Source organism: Falco naumanni, chromosome Z (assembly GCF_017639655.2).
Source record: "Falco naumanni isolate bFalNau1 chromosome Z, bFalNau1.pat, whole genome shotgun sequence".
NCBI lineage: Eukaryota > Metazoa > Chordata > Aves > Falconiformes > Falconidae > Falco > Falco naumanni.
The window spans coordinates 41206067-41226090 of NC_054080.1; the positions used below are offsets into that span (position 1 = coordinate 41206067).

At 39.5% G+C, this 20024-nt stretch overlaps 1 protein-coding gene across 4 annotated transcripts in view; it reads left to right on the forward strand.

Annotated features, from left to right (window-relative positions):
- The window catches only part of PTCH1 (patched 1), a 74590-nt gene that overhangs the window by 34590 nt on the left and 19976 nt on the right, over nt 1–20024 (forward strand). For all 4 annotated transcript variants that reach the window (XR_005825616.1, XM_040580092.1, XM_040580091.1 and 1 more), the window contains exons 8-16: nt 343–490; nt 1263–1394; nt 1697–1852; nt 2478–2576; nt 3931–4056; nt 10932–11050; nt 13044–13443; nt 13942–14251; nt 19826–19968. Coding sequence is in view for 3 of the 4 variants with exons in the window: in XM_040580092.1 (XP_040436026.1) it covers nt 343–490; nt 1263–1394; nt 1697–1852; nt 2478–2576; nt 3931–4056; nt 10932–11050; nt 13044–13443; nt 13942–14251; nt 19826–19968 (1633 nt within the window). In the remaining variant the exon portion in view is untranslated. The remainder of the gene's footprint in view (nt 1–342; nt 491–1262; nt 1395–1696; nt 1853–2477; nt 2577–3930; nt 4057–10931; nt 11051–13043; nt 13444–13941; nt 14252–19825; nt 19969–20024) is intronic.

Here is a 20024-nt window from a genome sequence, read left to right on the forward strand (position 1 = left end):
TCCTCACAGCAACCTGTCTATCAATCATGATCTTTATAACTGATTTGTAGGTTACATTCTTTGCTCCTGAAGCTGATCCTATTGAAAATAATGGCAAAACTCTCATTAGCTTCAGTGAAACCAGATTTAGCCTCAGTACTGCATAGATCAGTACAGCTGCACTAAATACACGGTGGAGTAATTGTACTCTGTTAAATTTTAATACAAACATGTGCCCTATAAAATAAAGAACCCATGCAAGCTCTTCTTAGGGTCTCATTTGGGACTTGATGCCGTGAAGATAATTTCTTGAGAATACTCATTTTATGCCTCTTCCTCCTCTCTCTTCTTTCCGTACCACAGTGCCCAGGCTTTGCAGACCATGTTTCAGTTAATGACTCCTAAGCAAATGTATGAGCACTTCAAGGGGTATGAATATGTTTCACATATCAACTGGAATGAGGATAAGGCAGCAGCAATTCTAGAAGCCTGGCAGAGGATGTATGTTGAGGTAAAACTGAAAATAATGTAGATACCATACTATAAAGTCCTGTTAAGATCCACTGCTTTCTGTCACAGCTTTTTATAATATTTTTTCAAGGAAGATGCTTAAACCAGAGCTGAATCATTGCCTCCCAGTTTTTAAGCTGATTTCCTCCCACTCCAATTAAGAAACTGCTTGCTTAGTCAGATACAAGAAGCCATGAAGGCTTTGCTCCTTGCTCTCTGGGACTGAGAACGAGCTAAAGACCTAGCTGGAATTTAAAAGCTTTTGGTTAGTGTGGTTATTCTAAAGGTGTTTGGAAAGCATTAGAAGCCATGGGCTGCTCTCCCAGTGGCAGCCAGGATGGGGAGGCTATGTGACTGTGCCTGGTCTCCATGTCCCAAGCGCTGACTGCTGCTGCACTGCTTCTGACCTCTGGGAATGGTCAAGCAGAGGGAAAGAGGAACGCTCCAAAGAGATCCCTGGCCTTGGGTTAGAGGCAGAATACATGCTGCAGCATAGCCATGATGAAGTTATGAGAAGAGGTTTCAAGTTAGATGTTTAGGATGGCCTGGGAATGCAGTAGCTGTTCCTGAAGGATGCATATTCTTGTCTGATAATCAGTAGCTTGCAAGAAATAATTACAAAACACATTTGTGTAGTGTCAGCATCATCTCTGTGTAGGGTGTGGGCTTTTGCAGGAACATGAACACAAAAGTAGTTGATTCAGATATGTGCTGTAGAAGATAGTAATGTTTTTTTTCTTTAGTCACACCAAGTTTTATTTTTCTTTTCATAGGTTGTTCATCAAAGTGTTGCACAAAACTCTACTCAGAAAGTGCTCTCCTTTACTACAACCACTCTGGATGACATCCTGAAGTCATTTTCTGATGTCAGTGTTATCAGAGTAGCAAGTGGCTACTTGTTAATGGTAATAAAATGAATCTATTTCATTTTCTCTGGTAGTAGAGCAGGGCTTAAGTATCTGCTTTGTTACCAGTCAGTAGTCCAGAACATTTTAGGCATACTTAAAATAAAGACTACATTTTGTAGACTTTTGCTTCAGACTTGTCACCTGTTCCTCAGTGTAACATCTGTGATGTGTCTATTCTATTTAAAAATATTTGTAAGGATGTGTATTTTGGGTGGGGAGAGAGAGCTGTTAAAGAAGAATCCATTCTAATATTTTGCTTTTTTCCCCTCCAACTCCTTCCCCTCCCCCCCTTGCTTCAGCTTGCCTACGCCTGTTTAACAATGCTGCGGTGGGACTGTGCCAAGTCTCAGGGTGCCGTGGGGCTGGCAGGAGTCTTGTTGGTTGCACTCTCAGTGGCTGCAGGATTGGGCCTGTGCTCATTGATTGGAATTTCCTTTAATGCTGCCACAACTCAGGTATTTAGGAGGCACAAGTCTGCTATTAAATTACAAGTACTCTGTTGGTAAATGAACACAACTGAAACTTAAGGGGGAAAAAGCTGCAGAAGTATTTTGGCTCTAGATTTTTACTTGTGCCTTTCTCCTATTTCATAGCTATATGCTGTAAGAAATTAAGTGATCATGCTACCAATTGATATTAAAAAAGGCAGGTGTTGTGTAGTTTGTATAGTTCCTACATTCTGCGTTACTTGATTTTTATGTGTCCCAATATGAGTGAAAGTATCTAGTTATACATAAGAAGCTGCAAGTTTTATCTTTACATCTGAGTATATCAGGATGTTCAAATACTGAAAGTATTTTGAATATAACTTGAATTATTATCAGATATTCTTTGTCAACCCAAAACTTGAATTACTTTTGATGAGATTTTGTATCTGTAAATGGTACACTGCAAGCTTCTCAGCAGTATTCCAGAATAAAAGTTAACAGCTGTATTGCATCCTTTTGATTTTCATTTTACCCTTGGATTTGTGTACAGTGTAATGTAAAAGTTGCTTTAATTAGCCATTTAATGGCTAGCTGCATGGAAGATCATTAAAAAAAACTTACTGGTTTTTGTTTGTTTTGTTTCTCCCCCAAGGTTTTGCCTTTTCTTGCTCTTGGAGTTGGTGTAGATGATGTTTTCCTTCTGGCACATGCATTTAGCGAAACAGGGCAGAATAAGAGAATTCCATTTGAGGTAATGACAAAATGGGGATTTTGGGAAGATTTCTTAAAAAAAAAAAAAAAAAAAAAAAAAAAAAGCTCCATATAGGAAAAGATAACTGTATCCAGAATTAATTAATAATGATTTTAAACCCCCACTTTTTTCCTCAGTAGGCTTTCCTAGGGTCTGGAAATTCGTATTTCTGTCAAAATTGGAAACAATGGGCAATACATTTGATCCTAGAATGTTTTGGAATGTTCACAGTCTGTTAGGCTTTTTTTTTAATAGTTTCTTAGATTTATTTTGTCTTGAAATTTTGATTTATAGCTATCATATAAAGGCTAATTTACATAATCTAAATTCTGCCCAAAACTTCTGCGAAAGTTGATCTACATTTAGGAACAAACTGCAATATAAGTCTGATAATTAAATGATAGAATTATTTTAATGGAAGAAACCAAAAATGTTAGGGTGAAAAGAAAGAGAAGGAGGACAGCTTAGAAAGGAAACATTTATTTTTATCTCTATCAACTGTTACCTTCACTTATTTGCTATGGCCTTAAATTTATTTCGTATATTTTTCTCTGATTTTATTTTCTGATGTTTATAATTGACCATGACATTTCAAAGCGTACATAACATATTAATGTTATGAAATCTAAGGTGTCGTCACTTTTATGATCCTTTCCTTTTATTGACCTTTTTACCCTCAGTCCAAAGTTTCATATCCGAAGTACAAACTGTTTAAAAGCAATGTATATTTGCCCATTCTATTTTGTACAGGCAATGTCTTCCATGTGCTCTTTCCAGCTGGTCTGGCATGCAGCCACCACAACCTCACTCTACTATAACCTCCATATGCTTCAAAATAGCTTGTTGGGTTGGGAAAGGGTCATGTGTTTATCATGTTTTTTCTCTGCACTTCTTGTGTGTGGTCCCTGGGGTTTAGGTTGGTTTTTGTTTTCTTACATACGTCTTCAAGATGTGTAGCTATGTTATGCCCCTGCGCTGTTAATACATGCTTTTTTTGTCTGAAAAATGAGAACACCAAGTGACTGCACTGGTAGAAAATACATCGTGCTTAATTACAGATGTATTTGATACAATGTCAGTACCGATTTAGTTTTGTGTTCTGAAGGTAGAATCAGCTTTGATAATGTTTTCAGCCCTCAAAAAACTTGAGCACTTCATGTGTAATCTGCTTTTCTCCTGAACAGTTTACTTAGTATATTGCTTATTCTCACATACTTTCAAATGCACACTTGTATTCAGAGTTTCATTGTAATAATTTTTCACTGTTACCGTGTTGTATCTGTAGGATGACTCCTTTGTTTGCAGGACATCACTTTATTTGCTTGACTTCTAAGATGAGTCACTTGTTTTGCAGGACAGAACAGGTGAATGTTTGAAGCGAACAGGGGCAAGTGTAGCCCTTACATCTATCAGCAATGTTACTGCTTTCTTTATGGCTGCCTTAATCCCTATTCCTGCTTTACGAGCATTTTCACTCCAAGTAAGTTTACACGCTGTTTTGTTAGCTCTTTCGCATGGTCCTATCATGGAAGGCCAGTGATGATACCAGTTAGTGGTAGCGTTAAAGTCTGTGTTTAATGCTGCTGCAGTTCACTGAACCGGTATGTGGCCGCTGTTTACCATAGATCTGTGTAATAACAACTGCTGTCTGTCCTGGATTCTGCTCCTCCCATTTCTCATGGAAATGAGTCTCTTGCATCCTGTTAGCAGGTGAAAGAATACGCCGTCCCATCACAGCTGCGTTGAGTGCAAAAAACCAAGATGTATGCAACTAAGAAGAAACAAGTCTCCAGAAGCATTCTTAAGTTGAGAGGAGTAGACAGTACCATAGTGTGTACTGTAACATTACTCAGTAGGAATTTAATTCTTTCATTTGTATTTGTCTCATTTGCTGCCCTTAAAAACTATAAAAAAAAGTGCAGTGACAGCAGCAAATACGCATTTTCCATACTAACTATTACTGCAGTGGTTTGTACTGCCTTACTCCCAATGTCATTTTAGCAAACTTGGAGAAGACTTCCAAGAATTCCAACTGCTTTGAAAGAAAATGTGAATTTTATGTGCTGAACCCTGTGTCACTGGCTCTCCTTTTCTCTCTTTGTCTTCTTATATTTGTTTGTGATAATAACACCAATACACCTTCAGGAATATGAAATATTAAGGATGCTGGAGAAAACTTTCTTCTAAAAGCAGGAGCTCTTTGGAGAAAGCTTTGGGAGCTTCTCTCCTGACACAAGCAATTTATGACACTGTCTGACCTTGGTGCAGAGCAGGCAAACTGTACTTTTTCAGTAGTCATTTTTTTCCTGCTGTAGGCTGGTTCTCCAATCATTTTTCATTCTCCTTGAGCCCTTAGCTATCCAGAGGAAGCAAGGGCTGTGCTTTTTCTTAATACATGTGGCAGTTACTGGTGTTTTCAGAGATTTGAGTATGCCTGCATTAAGCTGTAAAATGGTAAACTGTTTGCAATTGCAGTTACGTTACCAATAAGCATTAATAATTTCTTTACTATTGCCTTCTTATTAGGCAATTTGGTAGTGAATAATAGAGAAAGTAAAAGCTTCATTGGCTTTCTGCATTGTTCAGCAAATGTCTGCGGCAACTAAAACTAGATCCTTAGTCCTGAATGATTAGCAGTATTTAGCAATGCTGATTTGCCAAAAACTAGATGTCTCTTCTGATAAGTGATGTGACAGTGAATTGTTTTATTTTATGGCAAAGACCTGTGTTGATATGTGTGTGAAGGAGTGTAACATTTCTTCTGTTGGAAGTTATTCATGTATCCTAAATCTGTGGCCCAATTTCAGACATTCAACATGTACCTTAAACAGCTAACAGGATACTGGAGATCTTCACTAGGAATCAGAGAAGGCTTCTTTTGTCGGGTTTTGTCATACCTGTCTTTACAGAAGTTGCCCTCAGACTAAATGAATCTCATAAAAAGTACTCACCAGAGGTGGGCCATTTTGTCATAATCTCATGGCTAAGCTGTTGAGGGGGAGCCACCAAAATTAATTCTTTCTTATCTGATCAGATTTTGCTCCGTCTTTCTCTGTTCTCACTCTTCACATCAGACCATGACAGGGTGCCTTTGGAACATATGTGGAGACATATAACAGCTAGAATTGTTACTGTAATCAGAGTAGAAGTTAACTATACCTTTCCTAAAGACTCTTCTTTTTGCCTGCTGCCATACTGTAGACTGAGTCACTGAAAGTTCAGAAAACGAAATCTGCATAGCAAAATGACAAACAAAAAGTTTCTAGTGAGATTTCAACATACTCATGTATGAACATGTTAATATTATTCAGAATAATTCATCATGATCAAAGTCCTTTTTAAGGCAGTGATTAATATGGAATCTATGTGTAGGAACATTTTAGTGTCCAGAAATTAATGTTTGAATTGCTCAATCTTTTCTCACATGCCTCTGTAATTTGTCTTTGCTTGCATGTAGTAACGCCTTATATGTATATAAGAGATGGAAAGGCATGCAAAAAAAGGGCAGCTGGAGACCTGTAATGAAGATTTATTGATGCTAAAGCAATATATATAACTGATATGTATATAAGTTAGGAACCACTAAAATAACATGCTTTGTTCTTAGAAAGGAACATCTATTACTTGCTTTGCCTGGCTTCACCAGGTAAAATAAAAATCAGGTGATACATCAATCACAGCATTCAGAATCAGATAACCATGGCAGATTTTGGTGGGTGGTCTGTATTTATATATGGCTTGCTTTATTTACAGTCGTCTTCTTCCTTCTCCCTCTTACTCAGGCTTGTTTATACAAGAAGTCCTTGCTGTCTTTGATAGCTTCCTAGCAAGAGTTTGAAAGCAATGAAATACTGCATTTACTTTTCACAGATGCTGCCTTCTTTTCATCTAGATAGTGAATTTTTAACAGATGGGCTTAAAAAAAGGATTGCTCTTGACCTTGTTTTGCTCTTCATTCACTTTTCTTAAGACATTGCAAGATAATTGTCAAAGTTTCCATAACTTTTGAGGCCCAGTATCTGTAAAATAACCCAGCTGCTGCAGGAGAATAAATGGTTTCCTGCATCTGCCAGCCCAACTTTTAGTTAGAAACTCACATTTTGCATATCAATGCTTTCTTCTTCCTTGGCCTCTGTTCTGTTCTGCCAGCTAAAGCAGTTCATTGATACCTCTTGAGTTGTTCATTTACTTTATGGAACTCAAACACTGCAAGTCTGATGCTGTCTTGGGAGTTTTTAGGATTAGCTCTGATGCATTTCAAAAAATGGAAATAAATCCTTTTGAAGGTGAGATTTTTAAAATTAAATCCATTAAGCAGATAGAAATTGGTTTAGCTTTTTTATCATCTTTTTTTTTTTTTTTTCATTTTTTGATCTTGTTAGCCCCTGGGTATTTAAGCAGTTTTAGGGCTTTGAGATGCTGAACATGTCCCACATACTCAGTCACAAGAATCACCTGTTAGAGTGCTCAGGACTTTGAAGAAGTGGGTCCTGAGTTTTCAGATATGTTTCATTTCTTAAAATTGTGGAGGAGGAGAACATTATCAGAGAACTCCACTGAAAGTTTTTGAAGTTTGCAGTAGCAAGGCAAGGCAGAGTGTAACTACTGCTGGGCTGAATTCTTCCCTCAGACAGACTGTTCAGAGACTGTTACGGAATAGTTCTGCCCGGGAAAGAGGAAAATTCACCTAATTTTTGCATACACCAGAAACTCTCCCCCCTAACAACAGAGGGCTGCTGTAGATTCACTAATGAGCAGGGGTGGAACTTTTCCCCATAACTTAGCAGTAACTTTTTTCCCTCACTGTAAGCATGATGTTTTTTTTCCTAAATGTAAAAGTGCACTACCAGGTGGTGGTGTTGGGTTTGTGGAGGGAAAGAACGTAAGCTCTTAGGCTCATTCAGGTATCTTACTATGCTGAAGTGGTTTGTCCCCCTCCTTTTACCCATGTCATTTACCTTTCCCTGCTCCTGACGTGCAAATTTAACAAGCAAAATTAAAGCCAAAGGGAAAGGGGGTGTGTGGGGTGTGTGTGCAAAAGGGGATTCAGGGTCTAGACGCTGGCAGGAGGGAGCTGCAGATAGAGAGCAGTAGGGTGGAAGTTTCCTTGACAGACCTCCTCCTCTGTTCATCAACTCTGGCTATACAGCACACTCATTCTGCTTGGGTGGGCTGCCGGGAATGGCACATAGCAGCACATACCTTCAGCAGGGCCCCAGCTTGCCAGCCTGGCTCATGTCTCCTGTGCTGCCTCCAGCACAGACTGCCATTCTTCTGTCTCCGTTAACAGTTGCAGCAGCAGTAATATTTTTAGGCTGTGCATTACGGAAAGATGCAAAAAGTGGAGCATCTTTCTCAGGAAAGTGACCAACATTTTTTTCTGGTTAATGGAAGTTTTTTTACTACTCTCTGATCTCATTTCATTGAATGCCTTCATTTTATACCACTAAGTAGCCCCCATTTTATCCTTTCTAGGACTAATCTTGTCTTTGTTGATTTCTTAAGGAAAAGGTCTGGGGCCCTTTCAGTTTGACCATTTGACTTTAAAGGGGTGAGAGAAGGTGCCCTGTCCCCCAAAATCCTAAGTGTGCTCTCAGCTTGGGTGCTGCTGACAGGTTGCCTGTACTCTGGAAGCACTGCTACCACAGCTTTTTCTTTGTGTTTTTCTAATCAAAGTAATTGTTACAGACTGTGTGTACTGCTATGATCACGTTCTCATACATTCCCATTCCCAGCCACCACATGTCTATGTGGTATTGGGAGGGGAGGTGGTGACTGACGCATCAGGTCAGAGATTGAGTCACTCCACAACAGTTCTTCCTTCCCTCCTCTTATCAAGTCACTGGGTTTTTTTTGATGGGACAACAAATTATAATTGATACAAGAACAGTATTTTCTGTATTTAACTGTGAAAACTGAGAACTATTACATCCTTGAAATTCTGGGGAGGTAGGTGAAGGAAGGACAGTGTACAGTATATAGGAAGCGTGGTGTTAAGCTCTAGGGATCTATGTAAGTACAAATCAGGAGAGAGAGCATTGTTTAAAAATATTTTAGTTGCAGGGTTGGTACATCAACATCAGAATGGCACGATGAAAAATGTAGTAGTTCTAAAAAGGGATGCCATGTTAACAGGCAGATTTACTCTTGTGTCGTTGGATTAGTTTCGATGCTTCCTAATAAATCACACATGACTATAACTTTAATGGTGTCTCTACCATACACTTGAAGTATTAGTTTTCAGGTGTAGTGGCATTTGAGATTCAAGGATGTTGGGGTCTACAGAAGGAACTGATAAGGCATGAAGTATTTGCAGTTTATGGAGCAGGAACAGAGGACTTGTTAGATTTGCAGCGATGTTAGGAGGAGTAAGAATTACTGACTTAGGCCTTAACTGTTTTTTCCAAAACTCAATAAATTTTAACTGATTCTTGATAGAAGATCTCGGTTAGACACAGCTAATTATTTATGTTATATGGGTGATTCAACCTTCTCTGGTTTAGCAGCAATAAAGAAAGCAGTTGGCATGAACTAGGTCCAACAAACACCTTGCTTGCAACAGCAGCCATTTGTTTTCCTGACAGATTCAATTAATTTTGGAGAGGATCAAAAGGTAATCACTTAATTTTAAAGTCTTTACCTTTCTGTGTGGGTATTTATAAATCATGAAATAGTCATTGGCTCTTTTCTCTCAAAGGTGGCTAAATACTAATTTGGCTTTAAGTACTAGGTAAGTTCTGTTTTAGTAGCTAGGTCTACAGACAAGCAGCAGGATGAAAATCTTGATTCAGGCAGGCTGAAGACAACAAAAGAGAAACGCCAATAAACCACTTTTGTATACTTACGATTGAAGTTACTAGGAGATAGCTACATAACTGGTTAATTCTGTAATTTTCAGAAAAGAAAAAACAGTATCTAGTCCTTTTATTATACTTTGACAGTTTCAAAACCCTAAAAATCATTCAGTGTGTTAGTACTTTGATTTTCACAGATAAATAAAAAATTTCACAGAAATTAAAAATTGTATTATTTAGTTAATTTCTATTGTGTATTTGACATGGAAGTAATGAATTTTTAAAAGATGGATTTTAGGTATCACCTTTTTTGAGCTGCCAGTTTTGAGGCCTTATTTTTCAATATCAAATGCAGCCATTCATTTTGGAAAAAGGGCCTCTTTGTATCAGGTTTTTATTTTTTTATTTTTATTTTTGTAGCCCAACTTTTGTTCTTTTTTATGACTGTTTTAACCTAAGTAGTTGTTACTTCAGAACTTGCAGGTGGAGGGACTTGATAGTTTATGTGAGTTCCTTAACATGAAATTGGGCTACTATTGAGATTGATACTGCTTATCTAATGGATAAAATATAAGGATTTCAGGCTTTTTCTTTTTCACCTGTTGCCTCTTCTACTCTTACAGCTATCTTCCAGTCCCATCTGTGCCCAGACTTCCCCTTTGTGATGGCTAGTGCCTCTAACAATTCTGCATTACAAATAAATGCTATTAATAATAATGATAGATGCTGCACCACATATGTTTATGGAGATTCTCTGGGAATCTCTGTGTGGGAAAGGGTTTGAAGTATGGTTTGAAAGGCAGTGGGCGGGGAGTTTGGTTTTTTTTATTATTTAATGTTCACTTTACAAATTAAACCAAGTGTTCTTGTTCCAATTTAAGACTGATTTTGGTAGACTGGCTCATTAATCAAGCTGTATTAAACACAAGCATATTAGATGTAGAATTGCTATGTGATGTTGGGTTAATTTTGATTCTCCTTTAAAAATAATCCCTGATAAACCCAAAATGTTGCTCTTTTTGAATTTTGAGTACATCAAGTGTGTAATACTTTACTAAATAGAACAGTTTCATTAAAATTTACTTAAACCATTATTTCATCTCTGATTTAATAATGTGCTTAAATGTTATTGTGATGCTTAAATTACTTCAGATCTTTTAAATGTGAGAACTTCAATTTTAGTTCCAGGTTTGCTTTTGCTTCCATTTTTTTTTTACTGTGAGACTCTAAATATAGCAGAATCTCATGCAAAAGTACGATTTTTTGACTCTGTTTTTTCACTTCAGAAATCATCACCACATTTCCAGGCACAGTTGTATTAAAACAATATGAAGTTTATTATTAAAATAAATTAATTAACTACAGTAGGCCTACCATAATGAAATGGGAATGCAAAAGTATATCTCCCAGTTTCCTCAGGGAAAAGCTTGGAAGCATCTGACAAGTTGACATGATAAATGAGTGAACAGATGAGAACTGAAAGGAAGTTTTATGCTTTGTAAAGCTGATGCCTGACATGAAGCTTGGTAATGACATCACTTCTCTTATGATTGATCTCTAGGCAGCAGTTGTGGTGGTGTTCAACTTTGCTATGGTTCTGCTGATTTTTCCTGCTATCCTGAGTATGGACCTTTATCGTCGAGAAGACAGGAGACTGGATATATTCTGCTGTTTTACAAGGTGAGAACATGTGATAGGTTGATGTATGAGGTGCATCCTTTTTGTGGTTACCAGTCAGTGCTACCATGCCTTGCCAGGAGTGGGAAGTCTCCACTGCAGTGGGGTCAGTATGTTATGATTTCTTTGCTAGTGACCAACTTCCATTTGCTACCTTGTTTTTTACCTGACTGAGGAGGAAAGTCTCTCTCTCCTCTCTCTCTCTCACCCACCCCACCCCACACCCCCCCCACACCCACACACACTTTTCCCTTGATTCATATGTATGTTCAACTGTTGGGAGGACAGTTTTTTAAAAGAAGATAAAAGATCCATGGTTTAGGAATATCTTCAAGTATTTTTAGAACATTACGCGATGCTGCAAGTTGTCCAGTGCTACTATTGAGTAATCCTGGAAGACTGTCCTTAACTCAGGGTACTGAGAAGACTCGCTTACAATTAATTGCTGTGTGCTAATTTTTATGCTCTTTATGCCCTTAAACTTAAATAGATAAGCATAATGTATAAACTATAAAATGATTTCCCCTTAGCTGAGTTTTTCGTAGGACTATGAGGAATGGTCAGTACCATTACAGACTAATGCTTGATAAAGTTTCTGTTACAGCCGCAGTACTAATTTGGAATAGTAACACTGACATTCTGAAGAGTGTATACATAAAATCTTACATGATACACAGCCTCCTCTGAGCATAGAGTGGGGCTAGGAGGAGTCTACTGCCTTCAGTGGAGCCACTGCTTAGAAATTAAGCATGTTTTCTACCTTAGTTTTTGCTTTTGCCTGCCGCAAAGAGGATCCAGCTACATTTCTACACGTGTACTCCTTACACACTCTTACTGTCATATCCAGGATGTGGAGAATCCACCTTCAGTCATCTTAGCCTTTTACACCCACTCAGGAGCTTACATTTTAATTTTAATGTCAAAGAGAGAAAGCACGTTCCTAAATTTGTTTTTGAGGGAATGGTTAGAAACAATAGATCCCAAGCCAGGATTCCTGCTTTCTGATTCAGTCATAATTTCAGTGGATGGCCTCATGTGCTTGAATTTTGGAGCCCTGATTCTCAGAAATACAGGGCAATCAGACCTTCCATTTCTTCCCTCATCTAAACTTGCACTAAATGCGTATCAAAATTGAATTTGGGCTCATTTACATCTGAAGAAATGCAGTGAATGAGAGCTTGTTTTTTTTAGGTAGGCAACATTCTGAATTCCTCTTGGTTTTGTAGGATTTTTCCACTTGGTGAAAAACCTCTGATACTATTTTCTATCATCAATTGGTCATTTCTTATTTACAGGAAGAGGTTTGTCTTTGATAAAACTTATTTTCGTAAACCAGGTATCTATTAATGTCTTGTGTAGACTAAAATAAAGGGAATACTTCAGTTACTTCTGTAATTTTGTTTCTTCATGTTGCCCATCCTTCCTAGGAATTAATCCTTGCATATGTTTACTTAATTTTTAAAACATTCAGTCAGTGTATGGCATGTGGTTTCAACCTGCCTCCCAAAAGTCTGAGATCTTATCCAGAAGTCCCAAATATTATTTAACAGTTACTTTAATAGTTCTAAACAGAAGAACTCAGTATGTCATGTGTTTACATTCTGATCTAAATAGCTTAATTCCCAGCATGGGCACGTTGATGCAAACTCACATACATACTGTGCATTCAGACTGGGTGCAGCTACCTGGGTATCGACCTGCAGCATGTTTAGTTAATGGTGTGGTGTGGGTAAATGTCGGTGTCTTCAGACGAATGCTGGTTCCTTCTTTCTTTAGCACAAGAAATGTGCATATATTCTCAGAGGCCTACACTTTGAACCATGTAAGTGTTTCCTAAAGGTGCAGAATAAACTTGCATTGAAGTATTATATTTAGTTAATACAAACCATCTAGTAGCAGTAAAAGCCGTCTCAGATGGAAGCAGGTTATCCTATCTAGTCTCATTGAAATAAAGATCTGTCTAAATGTGAATGGATGTTTTTCTCCTGTCTTACAGTCCATGTGTCACTCGAGTGATTCAGGTTGAGCCTCAAGCATATGCAGAAAATGACAATACTTGCTACAGTCCTCCACCCCCGTACAGCAGTCACAGTTTTGCACATGAAACTCAGATTACAATGCAGTCTACAGTGCAGTTGCGCACAGAATACGATCCTCATACGCAGGTGTACTATACCACAGCAGAGCCTCGTTCAGAAATATCTGTGCAGCCAGTTACAGTGACGCAAGATAATCTTAGCTGCCAGAGCCCAGAAAGCACAAGCTCAACGAGGGATTTGCTTTCCCAGTTCTCAGACTCCAGCATGCATTGCCTTGAGCCACCCTGTACGAAGTGGACACTCTCATCTTTTGCAGAAAAGCATTATGCTCCGTTCCTCCTAAAACCAAAAGCTAAGGTAATCAGGGAACTGTTTACCTGTTTTTCAAAAATAGACTTCTGCCTTGCCCAGTAATAAAATTATCCTGGCAGTGGTATTAAATATAAGGAAGAAACAGAATTATTTTGGAATAACAAATCTTAATAATTTTACAACTAATTTCATACTCTGAAAGTTTGTCTTGCGAGTGCTGTAGAGACATACTGTTCAAATACAAGTTACCAGTGAGGGTTTTGGTGACTTTCAGTAATGTAAGCTTATGAACAGTGAAACTAAAGCCACTTTTAAACTTTATTACGATATAATTTTCTCATCCATGATACAGAGCTCCTTTAATAAAGCACGAATTAGCTTAGCCTTGTGGTGTGTATGTGTATGAAAAAAAAAAATCAGAAATAAAAGCTTTAAAGTAGACTGATGGGTGTTAATTTTGAACTTGGCTTTGTAGTGTGCCATTATGAATTGTTAGTTTCTTCAGAAACCTAAACCCAAATGCATTTCCGTTTTCTGTTGCAGATTGTGGTTATTTTTCTTTTTCTGGGTTTACTGGGGCTCAGCCTTTATGGAACTACCCGGGTGAGAGATGGACTAGATCTCACAGACATTGTACCACGGGAAACACGGGAATATGACTTTATTGCCGCACAGTTCAAGTACTTTTCATTCTACAATATGTATATTGTGACACAGAAAGCAGATTATCCAAATGTCCAGCACTTACTTTATGAACTTCACAGAAGTTTCAGCAATGTGACATATGTTCTGTTGGAAGAGGATAGGCAGCTTCCCAAAATGTGGTTGCACTACTTTCGAGACTGGCTGCAAGGTAAGAGAGAGTCGCATGATTTTTTTTTTTTAATTCTACAGTAGTAGCCACTTGCTCACAGTAGTAATGCTTCCCTCTCCAACTATAGTCACATGGTTAAAGACTGCAAGCAGGAGGGAGAATGCGTAGGTGCTGATCTGAACTCACACACTGACTCACTGTTTCTCCAGCAGGTCACTTAAATTCTTTGTGGCTAAGTTTACTCCCCAGTAAGACAGTGTTGAAGCTTTATGAGATTATGTCCGTGAGAGTCTACCTCATGCCATTAACTCATTAGCAAAGCAGCTAATGAGGAGTTCTGCTTTATAATCAATGGCTAAATATGGTGCACTGTCTTGGGAAAATAAATGTTTGCTGAGTGTTTTGAGAACAGTAAATGAAAAGTCCCCATCCGGTGATGTATTTTGGCACAGGCTTAACTTTCAGCACATGAGTGATCGTGTTGGCTTCAGCTGGGGCTGCTGGCATGAAGAAAATTCAGTGTGGCTTAGGTACTTTATTGGATTGGGAACTTAATATACATTCTAGATTTCCAGTCAAGTATCCTCACTTTTTCAATGGTGCTGCTTTTTCTGTGCTGAAGGGTGACAGGGTGAAGAGAAGGCTTGGCCTTTCAGGTACTGTGATGATAATTATATTGAAGTCAGTTTATTAAATACTATAATTACACGTGTTGAGACAAATAACTGTTTTGTATTTAAATAATACATAGTGCTGTTACATCTCAGCAAATTTAACAGCAAATATACCCTGCCCAGGAGTACTTTTGTCCTGCCTTGGTCTTTCTGTTGGGAGAATCTCCAGGAAGCTTTTGCCAACAGAAAAATAAATCGTGCTGACCTAGTAAGACTGTACATTTTAACCTTGACTGTTTATAGAGAACCAGTGCAGCCAGTGATTCTTAGAGAACATTTAGGTAACTGCCAGTATTTGGGTTATTTTATTTCTTCTGAAAATATGTCGGGCAGTATTAGGAAAGCAGATGCATCTAAATGACACATCTAAGCAAAATGATCAAGTTTCCTGTGTGTTTAATGCACTGATAAATCATGAAGTGGTATTTCAGCTGCTAGCTTTGGTTTTTTTTAATGGTTTTTGAATATATTTGATCCATTCATTACAGTCTCCTTACTGGAAGCTTTATTTAAAATATTTTGCTCACATAAGCATATTGAGCTGTAAGGGAGGGCTTTACTGGCAGGAATAAAATTCAGCATAGCTTAGATGTTTTGCTGGATTTGAACCTTACTATACTTTCTAGATTTCTAAGCAAGCGTATTACTACATGCTTTCCTAAATTCTCTTGTACCTCTGCTGTTTTATTTTATATCTTCTGCAGATATTTTTTGTTGTTCCAAAACAGTAGGAAAAAATGTCTGGTGTCTCCCATTCCTTTCCCCCTGCCCCCAAACCTGTGAGGGAGGTGGAAATCTTGAGGCCGTGTTCAGGGTCTTCACGTATTAGTGCTGAACCTGAGCACAGTCTGCCAATGATAAAGTCAGGAAGAGGTGCCCTTGGATCTGCTCCCTTGCTGGTTTCTCAAATGCTGGAGGCTATCCCACTTGTTGTTGCTCCCAGGGGAGCTCACATTCCTATTGCTGCTCTCTCAGGCCCACCACATGCTTTCCTGAACCTCTTCCACTTTGGATGCCTCCTGATCCGCTTTGTAATCACCTCCTTGTGCAAAGGACTGTCTGTGTGGCCCTGGCCCAGTGCCAAGTGCCTGCATGTCTCCTCCTCTGTGCTGTATGTCCATGTGTGTATGTGACCTTTCCAGATCGGCTCTTCTCTTAGGGGTGTTCCTATTCTCTTCTTGCCCATAGTTACTCTTCCCCTTCCAGGCCACCTGCCTTTCTTCCTCGTCCTCTGCTTTTCTTTCGCTAGAGAGGCTGTGAGTATTTCTGGTACCCCGGATACACTGACTGGGTGCACGAAGCTAAAATATTATACTGGAACAGCCAGGGAGACTCCAGGAAGCAGCGATTTGTGGTGGTTCAAGTGGATGTGTCAGCCCTGTGGCAGAAGGCTCATTGCTTGGCCTGTCTGTCACCCACAACTTTAGAATTAATCATTATGATTACTAATTAGCATTTAGGACTGTGTATCCCTTCTCCCCACCTTCCCCAAGAGGGGCACAACTAATACAAATCAGCTGCTTTGTAAAGATGCAGGGCTGCCTTTGCAGAGTGTGACACTGCAATCACAAAGCCGTAAAGAAGGAGGATATTGCAAGTATCAACAGAAAAAGGTTATGTCTTAAAATGGTACAGGGCATTGATGTAACAGAGGGGAACTATTGTTATACTAAAAACAGCCACACTTGTCATGGTTAGGGAATTATCTCAAGGTGCAGACGCTAATAGAATAATACCTGATTATAACCAACAGGGGCTAATGCAGAGGGAGTAAAGGGGAGGGAAGGTGAAAACAGAATTTACAAACAAGCGACGCTTTTAGACTGAATTCAGGGAGGGTCCTCTGTGAGGTGGGAATAGTTCTACTGGTGCATTTTTACACACAGGAGGAGCAGGATAATCAAAGTAGGCACAATGTTGAACTTCATGGCTAATTCCTGACGACTTCACCGGGAATTCGGTGCTAGAGATTAATGGCTTAAGATGGCCTTCTGACATGCACGCATTTGTCTGGCAGAATGAGGGAAGCAACAACATGTGAACAAAATCATTTTTCATCAGGAAACCATCCTTGGGTCTTGGCCATACTTTTCTCCACGTTTGCTAGCAGTGCAGTGCCTTCAGCCTAGCACACTTCTTGCTCAGAGGTTCCCTGACATTTTGCTTTCTGGTATCATACCATGTTGGCATATTTTCTGGTACTGAAAATGCAACAGAGGAAGAGTTAACACCAGTCATTTGTTTAAGCTGGAAATGTCTACATTATTTTTGTAAGTGACTGAATGTAAATGAGGTAGCTTGAATTCCCTAATGGCTTGTAATTAGGCTTGTTTTTGCAAAGGATAAAATTATCTGGTGTTTCATGTTGTCAGCTATTCACATGAGACAGCAGGGATTCCTTCCTCACCCCCATTCCTGCATCCCACATAATTTTAGAGGATTTCACTTTCTTCTGAAGTGCTAAGCAAAAAAGACTGCTGATAACGAAAATCCCATATGTAACTTTTTTTAACATACCCTTAATTTTTATAACTTTTCTGCAGAAAGAGGTCAACAGGTTAATTTTATTGTTCTGCCCAGAAATATTTAATTAATCCCATTATAAAAGAGTAAATGTCTTTTAAAACCATTGTTATGAGGAGTTTGTAATGGAAGTACTGTTTGCTTTGAAAGCAGCAATTTCAAAGTGTTTTGGAAAAATTTAATTATTGAAATTTTTAAAATCTTCAGCGATTAAGTGCAACCAATATTGGTTTCTTGGTATTCTTTCCGCAGACTTTCAGTTTCAGCAAGGTCAGTTAGAAGGTAACCCAGAGCGTAGTGGTTAAGCCAGCTGAGGAATAAAGATGTAAAAGGGAGCGGAGTTTGAGGAATGACCGACCTGGTGAGAACAGGAGGTGGGGAAAGATGTGAGAGAACTGAGTTTTCACCTGCTGTAGTAATGTTAAAGGTACATGCCCTTTTTATGTACCTTGCAGCCACAAATTGCAAAAAATGTCAGATGCCAACAGATACGTCTGTTATTGTGTGGCTGGAGCTCGCTGACAGGAGTTGGGTGTTAGTCTGAAAGCTCTGCCCCACACGCTATCGTAGCAATTGGTGTGCTCCGCCTGCTGAAGAGCCATTTTTACTGTAAATGAAGCTGTTCTTTGGTGGTGGTCTTCTTTCCCACATGCTTTTTTGACATCCTTCTCTTAACATCCCAAAGTCATCTTCCACTTGAGTAGTGCAATAGTACGGATGCTCTCACCTGGCTGCTGAGAGACTGACACAAAGCTGAACTTGGCACAGAAGGGATGGGTTGGTATTTTTGCGTGTCCTAAGCACTGTTACCCCTTTGTTGAGGTTACCAGCAAACAACGCTTTTATAAAAGGGGCCTTGAAGTCCTTTGGTGATGCCAGAAAACCTGATGGCAAATTGTCCTCCTCCTGGACATGGAGGGCTGCATGCAGAGATCTGGCAGGCAAGTTCTTCCATCACTTGGTTCTTGGTCTGTTGGCTTCACGAGTGGCTACAAATTGGCAGGACAACATGGGAGGCAGTTTTCGAAGGGAGAGGGGATGAATTTGTAAATGGGAGCAGGTACTTTGTCCCGGGGGTGGTGTCAGCCAGGTGCCTTTTCTCTTCCAGTGCTCTTATCTCTGTACAGCTGCAGGTAATCTGTCCAACCTGTAATAACGATTTTCATTACAGCTCCTCAGCATAGCTGTGAGGTGGATCGGTGATTTCTTCCAGCACCACTCCCCTGTCCTTTTCCTTCCCTTCCCTGGACATGCCGTTTGTCATCTGGTTGCACAGAGCCTCCTTGTACTGGGCTGTGGCTTCCTGTACTAAATCTGATCCAAATTTGTGCTGGAGGTATTCCCTCCCCCTTGAAGGGTGGCAAGGAGGAAAATAACAGTTGAGAGTGAATAGGTGTTGGCTGTGATCTTTACATGTGCTGGCAGCAGATCCTACAACTTGTATTAGCTGCACAAGTTGAACAGATGGAACAAATTGACAAAATTGTGTTCACTCACGCTGTGCTCGAGGAACAGCTGAGTTGCTGTTTGAAGTTGAAAGTTTGAGGGTGGGTTTTTTTCCCCTTGTAGTGGAATTTCTGGTTATATCGTAGAAGCTGTTGCCTCGGTGCTCTGCAGTAGCCCAAAACAGTTAATGAGAGCGGTGTGTGTTCTCCTCTGTGGCTCAGTGCACTTGGCCAGGGTTTTGGTGAGGCAGAGGGGAGTATGGAGAGTGTTTCCCTTCTAGATAATGGACTGAATGCCTCCTCTGGTTTTAAATCCACAGTAGGTGGTGAAGTTGGATCAGGGCTGAACTCAGCCCTTTTTCTGTTCTGGCACCATCCACATCAGGGTAAGACTTAAGCTTTGTTTCAAGGAGACTGTGTATGAAGGAGATGGTAAATGCAAATATGCTTATGGAGCTTCAAGTGTGGCGATTCAGTAACTGTGGTTCATAAAGAAAACCACTTTTTATTCTAGACAAGCTTAACTCTTCCCCATATACATCTCCAAGCAGAGCGCTAGGTTGCTTTCAAAGGCTCTGAGAAGGACACTGGACCAGAGGGTCCTAATCCCATCCAAGATCTCCTTGCCTTTAGAGGAAGCTGGTTTACACTAGTGTACATTACATCTGCAGCTTGCTAGCTTAGCTTTGCTGTCCTGCACAGCATGGAAAGCCTCTTGAGGCTTCCCCCTTGCACTTTCTTGCTTCCTCTGCCTTTCTTTGGGCAAAATACTGGACATCCAACTGGTACTTTTATCTTCCCACACACTGACAGTTGAGTGAGAACCCCAAATTTAGGAGGCAGCAGGTGGATGATTTTACTCTGATTCAGCTATGCACAAGAGTCATTCTTTATTCCTGCTGAAATTTGTGTCTAAGAGTGATTGCTTACCTGCTTGTTCTGTCTTCCCCTTGCCTCCCTTAACTCTTCAGGACTTCAGGATGCATTTGACAGTGACTGGGAAACTGGGAAGATCACTTACAACAATTATAAAAATGGATCTGACGATGCTGTTTTGGCTTACAAACTCTTGGTACAAACAGGCAACCGAGCAAAGCCCATTGACATCAGCCAGGTACTGTATCAGAGTCTGTACTGGTTTATACAGGAATACACAGGTTGTCAGGAGTG